The sequence below is a fragment of the Channa argus genome, chromosome 19, assembly GCF_033026475.1.
Source record: "Channa argus isolate prfri chromosome 19, Channa argus male v1.0, whole genome shotgun sequence".
Taxonomy (NCBI): domain Eukaryota; kingdom Metazoa; phylum Chordata; class Actinopteri; order Anabantiformes; family Channidae; genus Channa; species Channa argus.
In genome coordinates this window covers 2,486,724-2,501,686 of record NC_090215.1, presented here as the reverse complement: position 1 = coordinate 2,501,686, position 14,963 = coordinate 2,486,724, and the positions used below count along the sequence as shown (strand labels likewise).

At 39.2% G+C, this 14,963-nt stretch overlaps 1 protein-coding gene across 8 annotated transcripts in view; it reads left to right on the top strand.

Moving 5' to 3' along the window:
* col11a1a (collagen, type XI, alpha 1a) overlaps positions 1-14,963 on the top strand; it is a 73,279-nt gene that overhangs the window by 26,264 nt on the left and 32,052 nt on the right. For all 8 annotated transcript variants that reach the window (XM_067486425.1, XM_067486428.1, XM_067486432.1 and 5 more), the window contains 18 exons: positions 34-87; positions 932-985; positions 1,168-1,212; positions 1,433-1,486; positions 1,575-1,619; positions 2,214-2,267; positions 3,043-3,087; positions 3,489-3,542; positions 4,692-4,736; positions 6,773-6,826; positions 6,943-6,987; positions 9,252-9,305; positions 9,430-9,537; positions 9,752-9,805; positions 11,024-11,077; positions 11,930-11,974; positions 12,118-12,171; positions 12,363-12,407. In XM_067486425.1, coding sequence (XP_067342526.1) covers positions 34-87; positions 932-985; positions 1,168-1,212; positions 1,433-1,486; positions 1,575-1,619; positions 2,214-2,267; positions 3,043-3,087; positions 3,489-3,542; positions 4,692-4,736; positions 6,773-6,826; positions 6,943-6,987; positions 9,252-9,305; positions 9,430-9,537; positions 9,752-9,805; positions 11,024-11,077; positions 11,930-11,974; positions 12,118-12,171; positions 12,363-12,407 — 963 coding nt within the window. The remainder of the gene's footprint in view (positions 1-33; positions 88-931; positions 986-1,167; positions 1,213-1,432; positions 1,487-1,574; positions 1,620-2,213; positions 2,268-3,042; positions 3,088-3,488; positions 3,543-4,691; positions 4,737-6,772; positions 6,827-6,942; positions 6,988-9,251; positions 9,306-9,429; positions 9,538-9,751; positions 9,806-11,023; positions 11,078-11,929; positions 11,975-12,117; positions 12,172-12,362; positions 12,408-14,963) is intronic.

Genomic DNA, 14,963 nt, shown 5'->3' with positions numbered 1-14,963 from the left:
ATCTGGTGCCCTTCACGGCTGTGCTCATTACAGGGTGACCGTGGCTTTGACGGCCTCCCTGGACTGCCTGGTGAAAAGGGACACAGGGTAAGTGGACATCAGCAGTTTTATGGTCCTTTACTGTTGCAAATATGGCTGAAAAAATAAACAAATCGTTTTGTCTTTTGAGAATAACACAAGACCAGATTTGGAGGGAGCTTTTATGAACGACAGAGTATTGTTTTGTGTGAAAAACAAACATTTTAGATTTTCAAGCTTAAAAACACTGTTGCTTCGTATAGTAAATCACAAAACTGGCCATGTTATTGGCTTGTGTCAAGTTACTGGGGAGGATATGGTTTAAGTAGGGGCAATTTTGTAAAGTAATTAAATATATTTGACTGCAATCACCAGTTTCAATATCTGTCTAATATTGAACCTCAACCTGGGCATATGTGAATAATAATGTTCTATTAGACTATTCCAATAATCAGCCTGCTTGGAAAGATGTTGTGACAGTTACAGTTTTGCACTTAAATAGGCTGATGTGTCACAGTTTTACTGCAGACTGCATTCGACTGATACATATTACTGGTAATTCTGAATGAGTCGATGAATTAAAATCATCCCATAGCTCAGTTTAATACACCCATCTGTAATACACCCAAACATATATGATACAAAATTGTAACAAACAGTATAATACATAAAAAACACCTGTTTTCAAAAGGAAAACATTAAAACAGAAGCATAAAGTTGCCAAAACTAACCAATGTCTATCTGGTAAAACTGTGCATACACTGAGAAAAAAAGATGCAGTTTGCATACAGCATGAAAACTGCACAAGCCTTTAGCTGACTGGATCAAAACACAAAGGTCTGGTGATCTCAAACAATAATCAACAATCTACATTTTTTCTTACATTCACTTTCTTCCACTCTTTCCACCTAAGGGAGAGCCAGGGCCGATGGGACCCCCAGGTTCTCCTGGAGAGGATGGTCAAAGAGTAAGTTCTTCCTCATTTAACTGAACACCTTTAACCTAAGGGAACCATCATTTACATCAGTTGTGCACCAGCTTGGCCACGATCTTCCTTCTGTGGTCCCTATTGTATTTGTTAAAATTATTGAGCAGCTGAACTTCACTGAAACCCATTTTAATAAATCTACTCTGACTTTTCTTCCCCAGGGCGAGGATGGAGAGATTGGGCCCAGAGGATTAGCGGGCGAGAGTGTAAGACTGCTGTTTCATCTTGACATCCTAAACATATGGGAGCAAGTTGCAACAAGATCCTCTTTATGATTAATTTTCAAGTGATCTCTGGTGTCTGGTCTCTTTTTGACAAAAGCATCCACGAAGGGACCAAAATTCTCTATGGAAAATGATTTATTGGTATAGTAAATGTGGAATCAAACACATTTTATTTAAGGCCACGATGTCTCTTTCTTTATAGGGTCCGAGAGGTTTGCTGGGACCCCGTGGTCCTCCAGGACCTCCTGGATCTCCTGTACGTAACATCACCTTTATCTTGTCTGACATCCGTTCCTTAAATTGTTATAAGCTATACATGAATCTTTCTGGTCTGTCTTTCTCAGGGTGTTGCTGGAGTTGACGGGCCCCCAGGTCCCAAAGGAAACATGGTATGATCGTCTCCTCAATCGGCAATGTTGCTTTATCAGCTCCTGAGTTTGCAAAATCTAAGCACACTAAAATAACCAAGCTTAAAACAGCTGTGTCAGGTTAAAGGTCAATCCTAGGCCTCATAGGAGCTACACTGATGTACTCCCTTTGCCATTTTATACATTGAAGGTTTTACAAGATAACATAAGATAAATACTCTATGGTAGCCTATTAGTAGGGAATCATGTTGAAGCAGATGGGGCTGGGTCAAGAGAGAGGTAATTCAACTACTAGAGTAAGAGAATGCATTGCTGAATTTATCTCAAGCTTTGGTTTTGGTTATAATCTAAAAGCAGCTATTTAATGTATTATTTCCTTTTTCTGTTAGTTATTTAAATTCAGACTTTTGGGTCAACTTGGCACAGTTGCTGCAGCAAATAGAAACATGCTCTAGTGCATCTAGTAATGATGCTGTCGGTAAACAGTAGGTTGGATCGAATCCTCCTGATTGCGGACACTGATGTGTGTAGTTCTCCTGGCAATATGTAGGACAGGATTCCTCTAGGTCTGGGATTTCGTTTCCAGTTTTGACAGCCTCCATCTTTTTTTTTCAGGGACCACAAGGAGAACCAGGCCCACCCGGGCAGCAAGGAATCCCAGGAACTCAGGTATGCAAAAAAAAAAAATTATACACTGTCTCACCAGCCATAGCAAACACAACGCGTGCAAGCTAGATGCCTGCAGCATGATGTGTAGATAGATGCTAGAGCCAGCAGAGCTTCCAGCACAAACTCCACACACAGAGAAAAACTGATTTACTTTGAAAGTTGTAAGCTTGTGATCTTTGGAGATGCATTTGATGAATTGGATACGCAGTTAAAGGCTTCATTCTCACACCGTGGTGTGATGTCGTTCATCTTTCCAGGGAAAGGATGAAGTCTTGCTTTTTTATGTTCAATTTGAGAACTCAAATTAGACTCTGTTTTTCCTTTTTCAATTTGCTTCAGCTCACTGCTGCCCACCCTTCCTCTGTTTCTGCCACTTCTTCCTCTAGATATAAAAAGCACACATACACACACACACACACACACACACACTGTGTACACACATTCTCAAACATTTTTTATGGGTTTATCTTAAGGAGGGGGTGGGGGTGACTTCAGGGTTGATTCATTTGAAAGCATCTTATTCATGTTGGTAGTGGAATTCCTGCAAAGCTGCCACACCTGCTGGAGCAAGTTTCAGTGCCTCAAATTACCCTTCAACACAAACACTCACACACACGCTCAGGCACACATCAGGCAAACGCAGAAATATGGAAACAAGTATGTGGTACAATTTGTGTGAGTGTGTGTGTTTGTTTGTGTGTGTGTGTGTTTGAGCATGTTTATTGTTGCTGTAGCAACACACTCAAATTTCCATCTATGTATCTCTGCCTCATAGGGTCTTCCTGGTCCTCAAGGCCCTATCGGACCACCCGGAGAAAAAGTGCGTCCCATTTTATAAATGTTTTTTACTCTAACGTTACCTAGTAACACAAAAGATAACAATCAGAGTGGTTGGTTTTGTGCATGATATAGTCACATTGATCAGTGAGATGTAATCAGTTAGCAATATTTCAGAATCAGTTATAATAAGCCAGGTTTAGCAGGGCAAAGACTTTATTTATTGTATTGTTAAACAAAATGAAAACGTTTTAAGTGATTGTGCTGTGTACCAATATGTTTTCTTCCCATCTTTAACTGCAGGTAATACAAAAGTTTATAGTTTTATTAACGCAGGCTAATCTGTTCAGTTCGACTTTCCTACCACAATACAGGTCATAGTCTTTTTTGGAATCAACTCTGAAACTAGTTTGTGACCTTTGTTGCCTTCTTTTCCTCATGCAGGGTCCTCAGGGCAGGTCGGGGTTGGCTGGATTACCTGGAGCTGATGGTCCTCCAGTGCGTACTTTTATCATCTATATTTGATATATTTGTAGTAGTATCACACACAAACTGAAACACGATACAACTGTACTTTTGTATCATCCACTATAACCTCTAACACTTTGCCAATTGATTATTTTTTTAAATTCACACACGCATGTTCCTACAACTGCACAGTATGCGACATAAGCAGGTGTAAATGGATACATACGCGGCGGTCATAGACATCATTCTATTATAAGGACCCACTTTTCCCAACATAGCTGACCTGTGTGACCCTTTTCTAAATCCGATGACCTGCTAAATCCCCATAAAGCTTAGACAGAATGGGACAATGGCTTTGTTTACTGTGGAGACCATCTACTCATTTCAACCCATTGACTAGACATCTCCGCTTACAGATAGTGAGCAGTGGGGATTATAAAGCCAAACAGTTATCATTTGTGAACACTTCAAAAGATTTTATTATAATAAAGCAATTCCCGTATAATTGAATCTGTATAGATGTGTGTCTGCTGAAAAAAAGTTAAGAAAACTGGATTCTGCAAAAAAAAGGTATTTACCATTCTTCTTCTTGTATGACACACCATCCTTTTGAATTAGTGTAGACCCATATCCCACGGATCTCTCAAGGCATTTTTTCATCAGCACAAATATAGTAAAGGACCAGTGGGTTGTTATTCCAGATCTGAGGATGCTCATGACATTTCCCCTTCTCTGCCCTAACTATGAGATGGTGTCCTCAAACCTCTGAGCCTGGTGATTTATAGCCCTCCGCCTCAACCTCACACCCCAAACGGCAAAGGGCCAGGTGTGAGGGTGTATATCAACATTTGACAATTGACACTAGAAACCAAACTGTTATTCAGACTCATATTTGCCTAAAAAAAAAGCCATATTTTTCATGTTTCATGTGAAATACTGACATACATCTACCTCTTATGTTGCCCTAATAATCACATAAATATGCAAAGACATGCGGAACATCTCTCTAAATATTAATTCCCAGAAGAGTGTTTGTGAAAACCCAGCGTCGCATGCACTCTGGCATGTTTCACACTGAGGAATGGGGAGAAAACCTGAACAACAAAATGCAGAAGATTTTTCACTCTTTTTCATGCTTAGCATTAGTTTGATAACCACTATGTGCATCTTGTTATACAGGGCCATCCTGGTAAGGAGGGACCACCAGGGGAGAAAGGAGGACAAGTAGGTGTTTTGAATGCTAAATGATTTGGTCATTGGTTTTATATTTGCGTGTGCCACAAACATTACCTAAATGTTTTAGTGTCGTTAAAGCCTAAAAGGTTGTTTTTGATTTGTCTAGTTTTTCAGTTCAGTTCTGACTAGTTGGTCATCTGGTTCTACATGACTTTATATGGACAGTATTCTGTCTGAGGACGGGGTTTTTGAGCTAGAAGCAGAATGACAGTTTATTACAGAGACGAAAAAGGGACATTTGGTTAGCATGATGTCGTAAAGATGTTTTTTATTTTAAACCGTGCAGACAATAACTTGTCTTCACAAATGATTTAGCTTTTTTTCTCCTATTCATATTATTTACATTAAATGACATATTCATTACCATGCTTCCTCTGGCATCCAGCTAACCAGCCCAGGTGGCAAATATAGCAAATTAGCTGAGCAACAACACAAATTACAATAATGTGATTCACTGCATCCAGACAGTAGTCACACTTTTTCCACATTTTATGTTACAGCCTTATTTCAAAATGGATTAAATTCATTATTTTTCACAAAATTCTCAAAAACATTACCCCAGCACCAAAAGATGTTTGTTGGAAATCTTTGTGTTATGCTTTGCTTTATTCATTAAAAATAAAAATAAAAAATAAAAATTGTTATTTCCACTGATGATCCTTGAGCTGTTTCTACAACTTGATTGGAGTCCACCTGTGGGAAATTCAGTTGATTGGACATGATTTGATGTCAAGCATACACCTGCTGTCAGAAAAGTTTCTGCAGCATTGAAGGTTCCAATGAACACAGTTGTCTCCATCATCTGTAAATGAAAGCAGTTTAGAATTGACTCTTCCTAGACCGGGCCTCCTGGCCAAACCGAGCAACTGGGAGAGAAGGGTGACCATGAGGTGACCAAGAACCCAATGGTCACTCTGAAAGAGCTGCAGCATTTGTCTGTGAAGAGTTGGTAAATTCTAAATGGCCACTTTCATAGCGCTTTTATCCAAAGCGCTTTACAATGTTGATTCCTATTCACCCATTCACACACACACCAATGGCGGTGGCTGCCATGCAAGGTGCTCACCTGACTCACACAACTTGGGATTCAGTGTGTTGCCCAAGGACGCTTTGACATGTAGCTGGGACCAGGGATCGAACCACTGCCCTACCAGCTGAGCTACTGCCGCCCCAAAAAGACTTAATTGCTCGTTACAATCCCTGCAGCACTCTACATATCAGGCCTGTTTAGTAGGGTGGTCAGATTGAAACAACTCCTAAGTAAAAGGCATATGACAGACCACAACATGGGAAACATGGTCTGATAAAACAAAGATTGAACTCTTTGGCCTGAATGCCAAGTGTCTGTCATGTCTGGAGGAAACCAGGCACCGCTCACCACCTGGCTAATACCATCCCTACAGTAAAGCATGGTGGTGGCAGCATCATGCTGTGGGGATGTTTTTCAGCAGCAGGAACTGGGAGACTAGTCAGTATTGATGGAAAGATGAATGCAGCAATGTACAGAGACATCCTTGATGAAAACCTGTTCCAGAGCGCTCTCAGACTGGGGCAATGGTTCAGCTTTCAGCAGCACAATGGCCCTAAGCTCACAGCCAATATAACAAAGGAGTAGCTAGGGAACAACTCTGTGAATGTCCTTGAGCGGCTCACAACCCGATTGAACATCTTGGAAGAGATCTGAAACCTGATGGAGCTTGAGGTAGTGGAAAGAAGAATGTTAGAAACTGCCCAAAAATTGGTGTGCCAGGCTTGTAGCATCATACTCATCATACTCGTCATTATTTACAATCTCTGCAATAAAAAAAAAATAAAAAATTAACTCCATTTTGAAATAAGACTGTAACATAACAAAATGTAGAAGAAATTTACCGTATGAATACTTTCTCAACAAATGAAGAAATGTGGCCTGACCCAAGTTTCTTGAATTAATAAATGCCACCAACGTACATTCTATTTCTTCAGTGTTCCTCCAAGCACACTGCATTAACTACTGGAAAAATGCACTGGTTTCTTCTTTTCAGGGTCCACCAGGTCCACAAGGTCCTATTGGTTATCCTGGTCCTCGTGGTGTGAAGGTAAAGTTTGTGTTTGGTATATTGGTCTATATTATTTTCATCATCGGTTTTAGGCTATTCAACATTACTGTCCTGAAGTTGGTAATGCTGATGAATCTCTGTTTCCTCATTAACAGGGTGCCGATGGTGTGCGTGGGCTCAAAGGGTCAAAGGGAGAGAAGGTATACAGTCTTAAAATACTAAATGCTTTCCACAACATTTCTCAGTTTACCACCCAACTGACAATTCAAATTCTATTCAACTCAATTCAATTCAATTTAACTTTATTTATATCGCGCCAATGTACAACAAAGTAATCTCAAGGCACTTTAAATAATAAAGTCCAGTGTGTAGAGGCAGCCCAACAAATCCCCCTTGAGCAAGCCGTAGGCAACAGTGGCGAGAAAAAACTCCCATTAACAGAAGAAACCTCCAGCAGAACCTGGCTCGGGGTGGGCAGCCATCTGCCTTGACCGGTTGGGGTGAGTGGAAATGAAGAGGGAAATAAAAGAAAAGAGCAACAAAAAGCAACAACAAAACATTATAGAGGCTGTTAGGACGAGTAGCTGCACACTGGAAACACACAGGTCCAAAGCCAAGGACACCTGCAGGAAAGGACACAGAGAGGGAGACAGAGGGGAAGAAGCACAACTACGGGAGAGAGAAGACACAAAATTAATAGCATTCAGTAATTACAAATAAAGTATAGAGAGAAAGAGGAGAGGAGCTCATTGCAGTTGTGGGAGTCCTCCAACAATCTAAACCTATAGCATCTTAAGTAGGAGCTAGTTCAGGTTGACCGAGCAGTTTTAACTATAAGCTTTATCAAAGAGGAAGGTTTTAAGTCTAGTCTTAAAAGTAGAGAGGGTGTCTGTCCCCCAAATTTGGATTGGAAGCTGGTTCCAAAGAAGAGGGGCTTGATAGCTAAAGGCTCTGCCTCCCATTCTACTTTTGCAAACTCTTGGAACCACAAGTAGGCCTGCATTCTGGGATGGAAGTGGTCTAATCAGGCGATACAGTACTATGAGATCTTTTAAATATGATGGAGCTTGACTAATAAGAGCGTTGTATGTAAGGAGGTGGGTTTTAAATTCTATTCTAGATTTAATGGGAAGCCAATGGAGAGAAGCTAGTGAAGGTGAAATATGATCTCTCTTGCTAGTTCCAGTCTGCACTCTTGCTGCAGCATTTTGGATTAACTGAAGGCGTTTTAGAAATGTATTAGGACCCCCCCAAAAGTAGGGAATTACAGTAGTCCAACCGAGAAGATAACTAAGCAGACAGGAAGGTTAGGGATAAAAAAAAATACAGTTTTTTTTATGTCACACTCCTTTTGTTTGAAGCTGACTGTCTGCACTTCCAACTTTGTTCTGACTGTTTTGAGCTGGAGTGGACAGCTGCTGCAGCTTGACAGCAGCATGCAGAGGTCAGTCGATAGTCATCTTCAGTGGAGACTTTGTTGGAGTGACCCTCAATCAGTTTTTGAACGTGAAGCCATGGTGCTAGAGGCTTTCAGTTTGAAAGAACACCGCAATCCATCTCAAGTGCTTTTGAAGTGTTCAGCTGTGTGTGTCAAAGCTTTGAATGTAAACTAAGCTGCTTTTTAATATGCACGGCACTTAAGATCAATACAGTTATGCTGCTGTATAAAATCTATTACCTGACTGCAGGCTTTTGTTTTCATTACAGTGACAGGTATTCATATCAGTTTTTTATTGAATAATTTATCGACAGAGATTCCAAAGCCAAAACCTTGAGGAAAAAGGCTTTGTTATGAATAAAGGATGTGCTTTATCTCAGGTGTGTGTGTGTGTGTGTGTGTGTGTGTTTGTGCCTGTGGTCTTAGCAATGTGGAGTTGCTGGTAACAGACATGCTCTGTGCTGCATTATGCATCAGATAGTGTTGAAAACACAGAGCAGGTGACAGACTAGAAAAGGAAAGGACAGGGCTCTGGGTAAACTGAATAGTAGCCTTCACAATCTATTCGATTCTGTTTATCAGGGCTCCCGAATCTGGTTCACTTTTAGAATTCACAGAATTGCTCTTTGGTTTCTTTGGTTTTGTTTGGCATTTTGATTTAGCATTTATTCCAGATATGTCTAGGCTTTATCCTGTCTGAGCAACAGATATGCAATTGTGTTTATGATTTATGTTATTTGATTCATATATTTAAAATACGATTATTTGGTTAAGGTGTTGAACTTAGAACACAGCTTATCTGTCAACAGCTTCCACCTAAGAGTATGCTCTTCCACTATGTGGCCAGCAGAGAGCAGCGGCTATCTTTCGATCTACAGGAACCTGAGCAGGCTCAGTTTTGCTCAATACACAAATGTCAGGAGCCTATTGCATTCTCATAGATTGGAGAGATACTCTATTATGAAGACACAAGACAAAAGCAATAACTGGTAAATGCAGTAACATGTTTTTTTTTTCTGTTTTTAGGGTGAGGATGGTTTCCCAGGTTTCAAGGGAGACATGGGAATCAAAGGAGACCGGGTGAGAAACTTGAGTGAAATAAGTTCATCTGTCATATAAATGACTCCAGTCCTGTGTTTCGGTAAGTGTTCGGTAACACTGATGTCAGCTCCATAATTTCTGTTTATATATGCTTGTTTCAAAGGGTGAAATTGGCATGGTTGGTCCCCGTGGTGAAGATGGTCCTGAGGGTCCTAAAGGCCGATCTGGACCCAATGGAGAACTGGGTCCCATTGGTCCTGCTGGGGAAAAGGTAACGGGGCTTGACTACGAAGGATAGTTAACAGGCTAATAAAGGCCGGTGGCCCCTTTAAAAGAAGGGACACTGGCCACTTTGGCCAGCTAGGAAAATGTTCTAGTCGGAGACACTTGATGAATATAGGTGCCAGGCACATGTATTCTACCTTTGCTGTTATGACATAGCTGTGGTTTTTGCTGTATTGACTTGTGCTGTTAATGTTTTTCAGGGTAAACTTGGTGTTCCAGGGCTGCCAGGTTATCCAGGAAGACAAGGACCTAAAGTAAGTCAGCATTGCGCTCACCACAGTAATGGATGTTTTTTTGCTTTTCTGGTTCTTGAAGTTAATGACAGTAAATGAGAATAGGGTCTGCATTTCTATGTAATACCATTTTAAATAAAACATAACATTTTATGTTTAGACATTTTGTACCATTTTTTACTGCAATACGGTAACGTTGTTAAGTTTCTAAGTAGGATGACTTCCCAGTTATAATATAATATAATATAATATAATATAATGTAATATGATATAATTATCCTAAATGAGTAAGACAGGACCATTTTTCTTAAATACTGTTGGTTATTATCTGGTTTCCCCCCTTCACTGAAATGAGCTAAGCTTTATCTGTAATTGTGCTAAACTAACAGGTTTTTCCTTCTGTGTAAAATCAATCATTGTTAGATCATTTTTACACACTTGTCATAGAGCGGTTATCCTAAATGAATAAGACAGGACAATTTTTCTTAAACACTGTTGGATATTATCTCGTTTGCCACTTGATAGAAATGATCTAAGCTGTAATTGTGATACACGAAAAGGTTTTGTCTTTCCGTGTATGACGTAATGGCACATATTGTAACGTGCAGTTTTTAATTCATACCAGTGTCTCACAGTTTAGGATTAAATAATTTAAGATATATCTTATACATGTGTAATATGTTATGTATAATGTTAACTAATAAAGTAGTAATATGTGGAAATCTTACATTTGGAGAAAGTCAAAGTTTGCAACTGATTCAACTTTGACTAAATATTCCCAATGCAACATATGGTGAGATGCTGCACTGTGGGTAAGCAGCTTTTTATTCCCCTGTTCACAGACTTTTACATCCTGTCACCTTGTCTTGTGTGGGTCTTGTCTGTGTGTGTGCGTGTGTGTGTGTGTGTGTGCCCATATTATTAATAAAATTTCCATTATTAGACTGCACTGGCCGATTACATAATGTGTTTTACAACTTTAACAAATTCGCTGCATTAAATGGCATCATTCAGCTGAAGCAAAAGCACATTTAAAAAATATCATTAACAAATCAGGAAGGAGCAAGTGTTAAGGTCATTGAATGGTTTGGTTTTATGATAATATTTTCATGGAATTTTACATAAGGGCCATAGTGTCACACCATGACAAACGAACTGAAGCTGACATCCAACAATGGTGCAGATAAGAAACACTATAAAGGGTTCATGCTCTGACCCACTCGTCTCTTCTATCCACAGGGCTCGAGCGGTTTCCCCGGGTTCCCTGGAGCCAACGGTGAGAAAGGAGCCAGGGTAAGAAAACACTCGGTGTGCCTGTTTGTGTATGAAAATCACCACGCCATCATATCCCAACAAAAAAGAAAATTGATTCCTATTATACAAGGCATCTATATTATGACTTGGCACAAAAAATAACAGCAAACAACAAAATCAATGTTTGGGAGAGGACAAAAGATGTGCTAGTAGTTGTGCTTTCATTGAGGTACTTTCTTTATTTCTAGAAAAAGTAAAACAATATTTTGAGAACTGCTGTGAAATAGTTTAAAAGTAAATACTTTATTTTTAACAGCTAATTATGAAATAGACATATACTTGCTACGCTGGCTTATCCAGGTTTACCCTTTTTAAAATGCTGATTCATCGAGGTAAAGACAAAGTAAGAATGTCTGATGATCTTAATGTACAATGTGCTATAGGGAAACCAGCTGTTTCCTTCATTGAGAACATCAGAATTATATATCGGCTTTTAAAAGTAGTCTAGGTAAATCACTTAGGCCAAGGCTACCTGCCAAAGGTAATCACTCAGTACTTCTTTCATCAGATGAATTTTGGGCAGTGTTGACCCAAAGCCAGGAAGCCATTTTTCAGCTTTTGTTGGAATATTTTCACTGCATTCAGTAGCAGTCTCTTTGTGCTGTACAAATTAGTTATTTATTATTTCCAATGGGAAGAACAATAATTGACATGACTGAGCATGGTGTACCTACTGTATAAACACGCAGCCCCAGTATTTTCTGTTGGCAATAAGGAATGTTGTGGTGTTAAATCTCTTCTGCAGGAAAAGGGTTTTAATATTGAAAATGAAAGACAAGGATTGATGAAATTGTGTGAGTTAATCAGGTTATTTGTTTTGTTATCTAACAGGGTGTAGCAGGCAAATCTGGTCCAAGAGGGCAAAGAGGTCCAACGGTATGCACTGTCCCATGTCATTGATTTTCATGCATTCTGACGATTGGAAGACTTGTCATCATTAAACTAGACTGTACTAGCTGTAACTTGTAGTACTTTCCGAGCTCTGTGTTTCACTTGAGGTTTTTTATTGTTCTCGCTAGGGTCCTCGCGGTGCTCGAGGAGCCAGAGGCCCAACAGGAAAACCAGGTCCCAAGGTACAAACAACAAAGCACAACTCTCACACTTATTATAGGCTTTTTACTAGATTGAGCTCCATCAAAGTGTAAAACACAGTAGTTAAGGTCAAATACCACTTGCCAGATTTTCGCACGGTGCTGCCTTCAAGTGCTCTTCTCCAGGCCGCATATGCAGAGTGTAACTGATGATTTGTTGTTGTGTGTTGCAGGGCACATCAGGCAATGATGGTCCTCCAGGCCCACCTGGTGAGAGAGTAAGTCCAGATCTCACTCACTTGGGGATAGCTATATTATATATAGATTACAAATTTTAGATTTGAAATTTGAGGCCATTCAGTATCTCTTCACCTTCACCATCATAATGCATTGACCTTTACATTTGATCAAAGTGCTTAAATGTTCTAGTTCCCCAGCATAATGATAAGGAAGTGAAAAAAGCAAGAAAACATTCAATGCAATTCAATATAATGCACCTTAATTATCAGCAAACAATTAGAAATACTTAGCTGTAGATATTCCCCATTGGCCTAGAACAAGTGAACAGGTCTAGCTGCTTGGTCAGCTTAGGTGACACACTTTGCACATACTATCATGCAGAACAGTTGATTTGTGGTGTTGCTTCAATGCTATGTTTATGTTCGTAGCTTTATCAGCAGCCAGCAGTTTCTGTTTCTGTTTTCCTTCACTTCTCCCTTTTACCATCCATTCTCAGCACACTGCAGTGTTTCCAACTGATGGTCCAGTAAAGAAGAAAAGAAAACAGTTCAAGTCTCCGTTAATAGTATTTTGTTATCGTGCAATGAGGTCGCCCGAGGTGGCTAACTCAGTTGCTTTACAATAAAAGCCTCCCAGCAGTGGGACTTTATTTAATACATTTCATTAAATTTGTTAGACTTTCAGTAGTGTGTTGGTGGAATTCATTTTGCTGTGTAACGAAGATGATCTTAAACATTGGCTGGAATTTAAACATAGGTTCATAGAAGGCTTGAAACAAACAAACAAAAAAAACAAACTCTAACTATTAAGCAGCTGCAGAAAGTGGTGAGTTTGCAAGGGGTGAAAAGAAAACAGAGCCCTGACCTCTATCAGATCGAAAAAATAAATGATGTTTTCTGAACATCACCTAATGATATGTAGCTGCTTCAGGTGCTTCTCAGATAAAAGACAACAAATCTTTTTTAAAAAGTCTGGATCATAGTGATATGTTTGCTTCTATTAGTAGTGCATAGCAAATGTTCTAAATTAGTGTGTTCTTCCAAATGTGACACATCCTTGTCTTCATCAGGGTAAAAAAAAAAACAAATCACCTGACTCTGACGAAGACTCAACAGTGTTGAAATGTTACTCCAGAAGTTTTGCACAAGTATAAATCTTTTTTGATACAATAATGGAACCTTTTGTGTTCCACACGAGCTACACGGCCAAGCGCAGTAACTTCCTTATTATGTCTCATTAAAATAGTCAAATTCAGTGTTTCCAGTGTCAAAGGCCAGTGTTAATTGTGGGCATTTTTAACAAAGACTACGCATCTACAATGGTCAGTTCTTAGGTTGTGTTTTCAAGTCTACACATTTGAGAATATTCTTTTTTTTTTTTTTAAATACAGCATCATATGTAAGCAGCTTGCTCACATCCGCCACAAAGAACATTGTTAAAATGCCTGCCCCTTAGTCCTGTGGGGACTTTTTCACAACACTTAGAATATTAAAGCAGATGCTGATGGGCAGTGTTTGAGCTACATGAACTACATGATTCTAAGTGGGTGTAGTGCAGTTCCGGGAGATTCAGAGTTCTAAAAGTTTAGTTGGCCAAACTAAAATGTCATGAACTCATGAAAATGAGATACTTTCATCGGTGCTCACACAGAGCAACCGCGGCAGATTCAACTCCAATCTGATGGATGTGCATGATTCAAAGATGAAATGAAACAATCTAATCTGCGGGGAAGTGTAAATGAGAGTGTAAAAAGGGTAACTCAGTTTGCATCAGATAGTTTCTATGGTGGTTTATATTTAATCTCTCTAAATCCCAAGGCCTTGTTATCCTAACAATATACAGTAGCTTTCCAAATCAGATGTGCACTTTATTCACATATTTCACATGCACAATGCTTGAATATGAACATCTCTGTCAGTTATGTTGTGTAAGTGACACATTGACCTCTTTTTCTTCCATGCCAGACTTTAATTGTCTTTTTGTTCATTATTCGCTTCTACTTTCCTTCTCCGATTGTCTCATTTTCCCTTGGACTCTTTTTCTGCTGCTCTCAGCCTGTCATTACAAATACAACGTCATTGTGTGTGTGTGTACTGTACACTAAGCATCATGTTGTGATATAACATTATTATTCTTGGAGAAGGGTCAGAAATCATTACCACCTTTTGATTAGTTTTAGTAATTTAATCATATGACCAAAATGTAATTTTTGTGTTAGTTAGTGTTTATGTTAGTTTTATTTTAGATTTTGGCAGCAAAAACTAGTTCACCAACTTCCATGAGCAACATTTGAGAATCATCCTCATCCTATATTTTTTATATTAACACGCATAGGTATTTCTTGGGTATCGTGGTTACTAAGGTTGTTCTTCCCCCATCCTGCCAGTAATTCAGTAATTGGGAGGAATTTTATCTGATAACATTAAAACAATGAGATCTTTTTGCAAACATATAGAGGAACATTTAGAGTGTTGACTGCTAACATTATTCCTGGGAATAATGCTTTAGATATCAAAACGAAAGAGATTTTCTGGTAATGTAACATTTACTGTACAACCATAGCACTGAATCTAAACTAGCTTTTGAAACAGAGA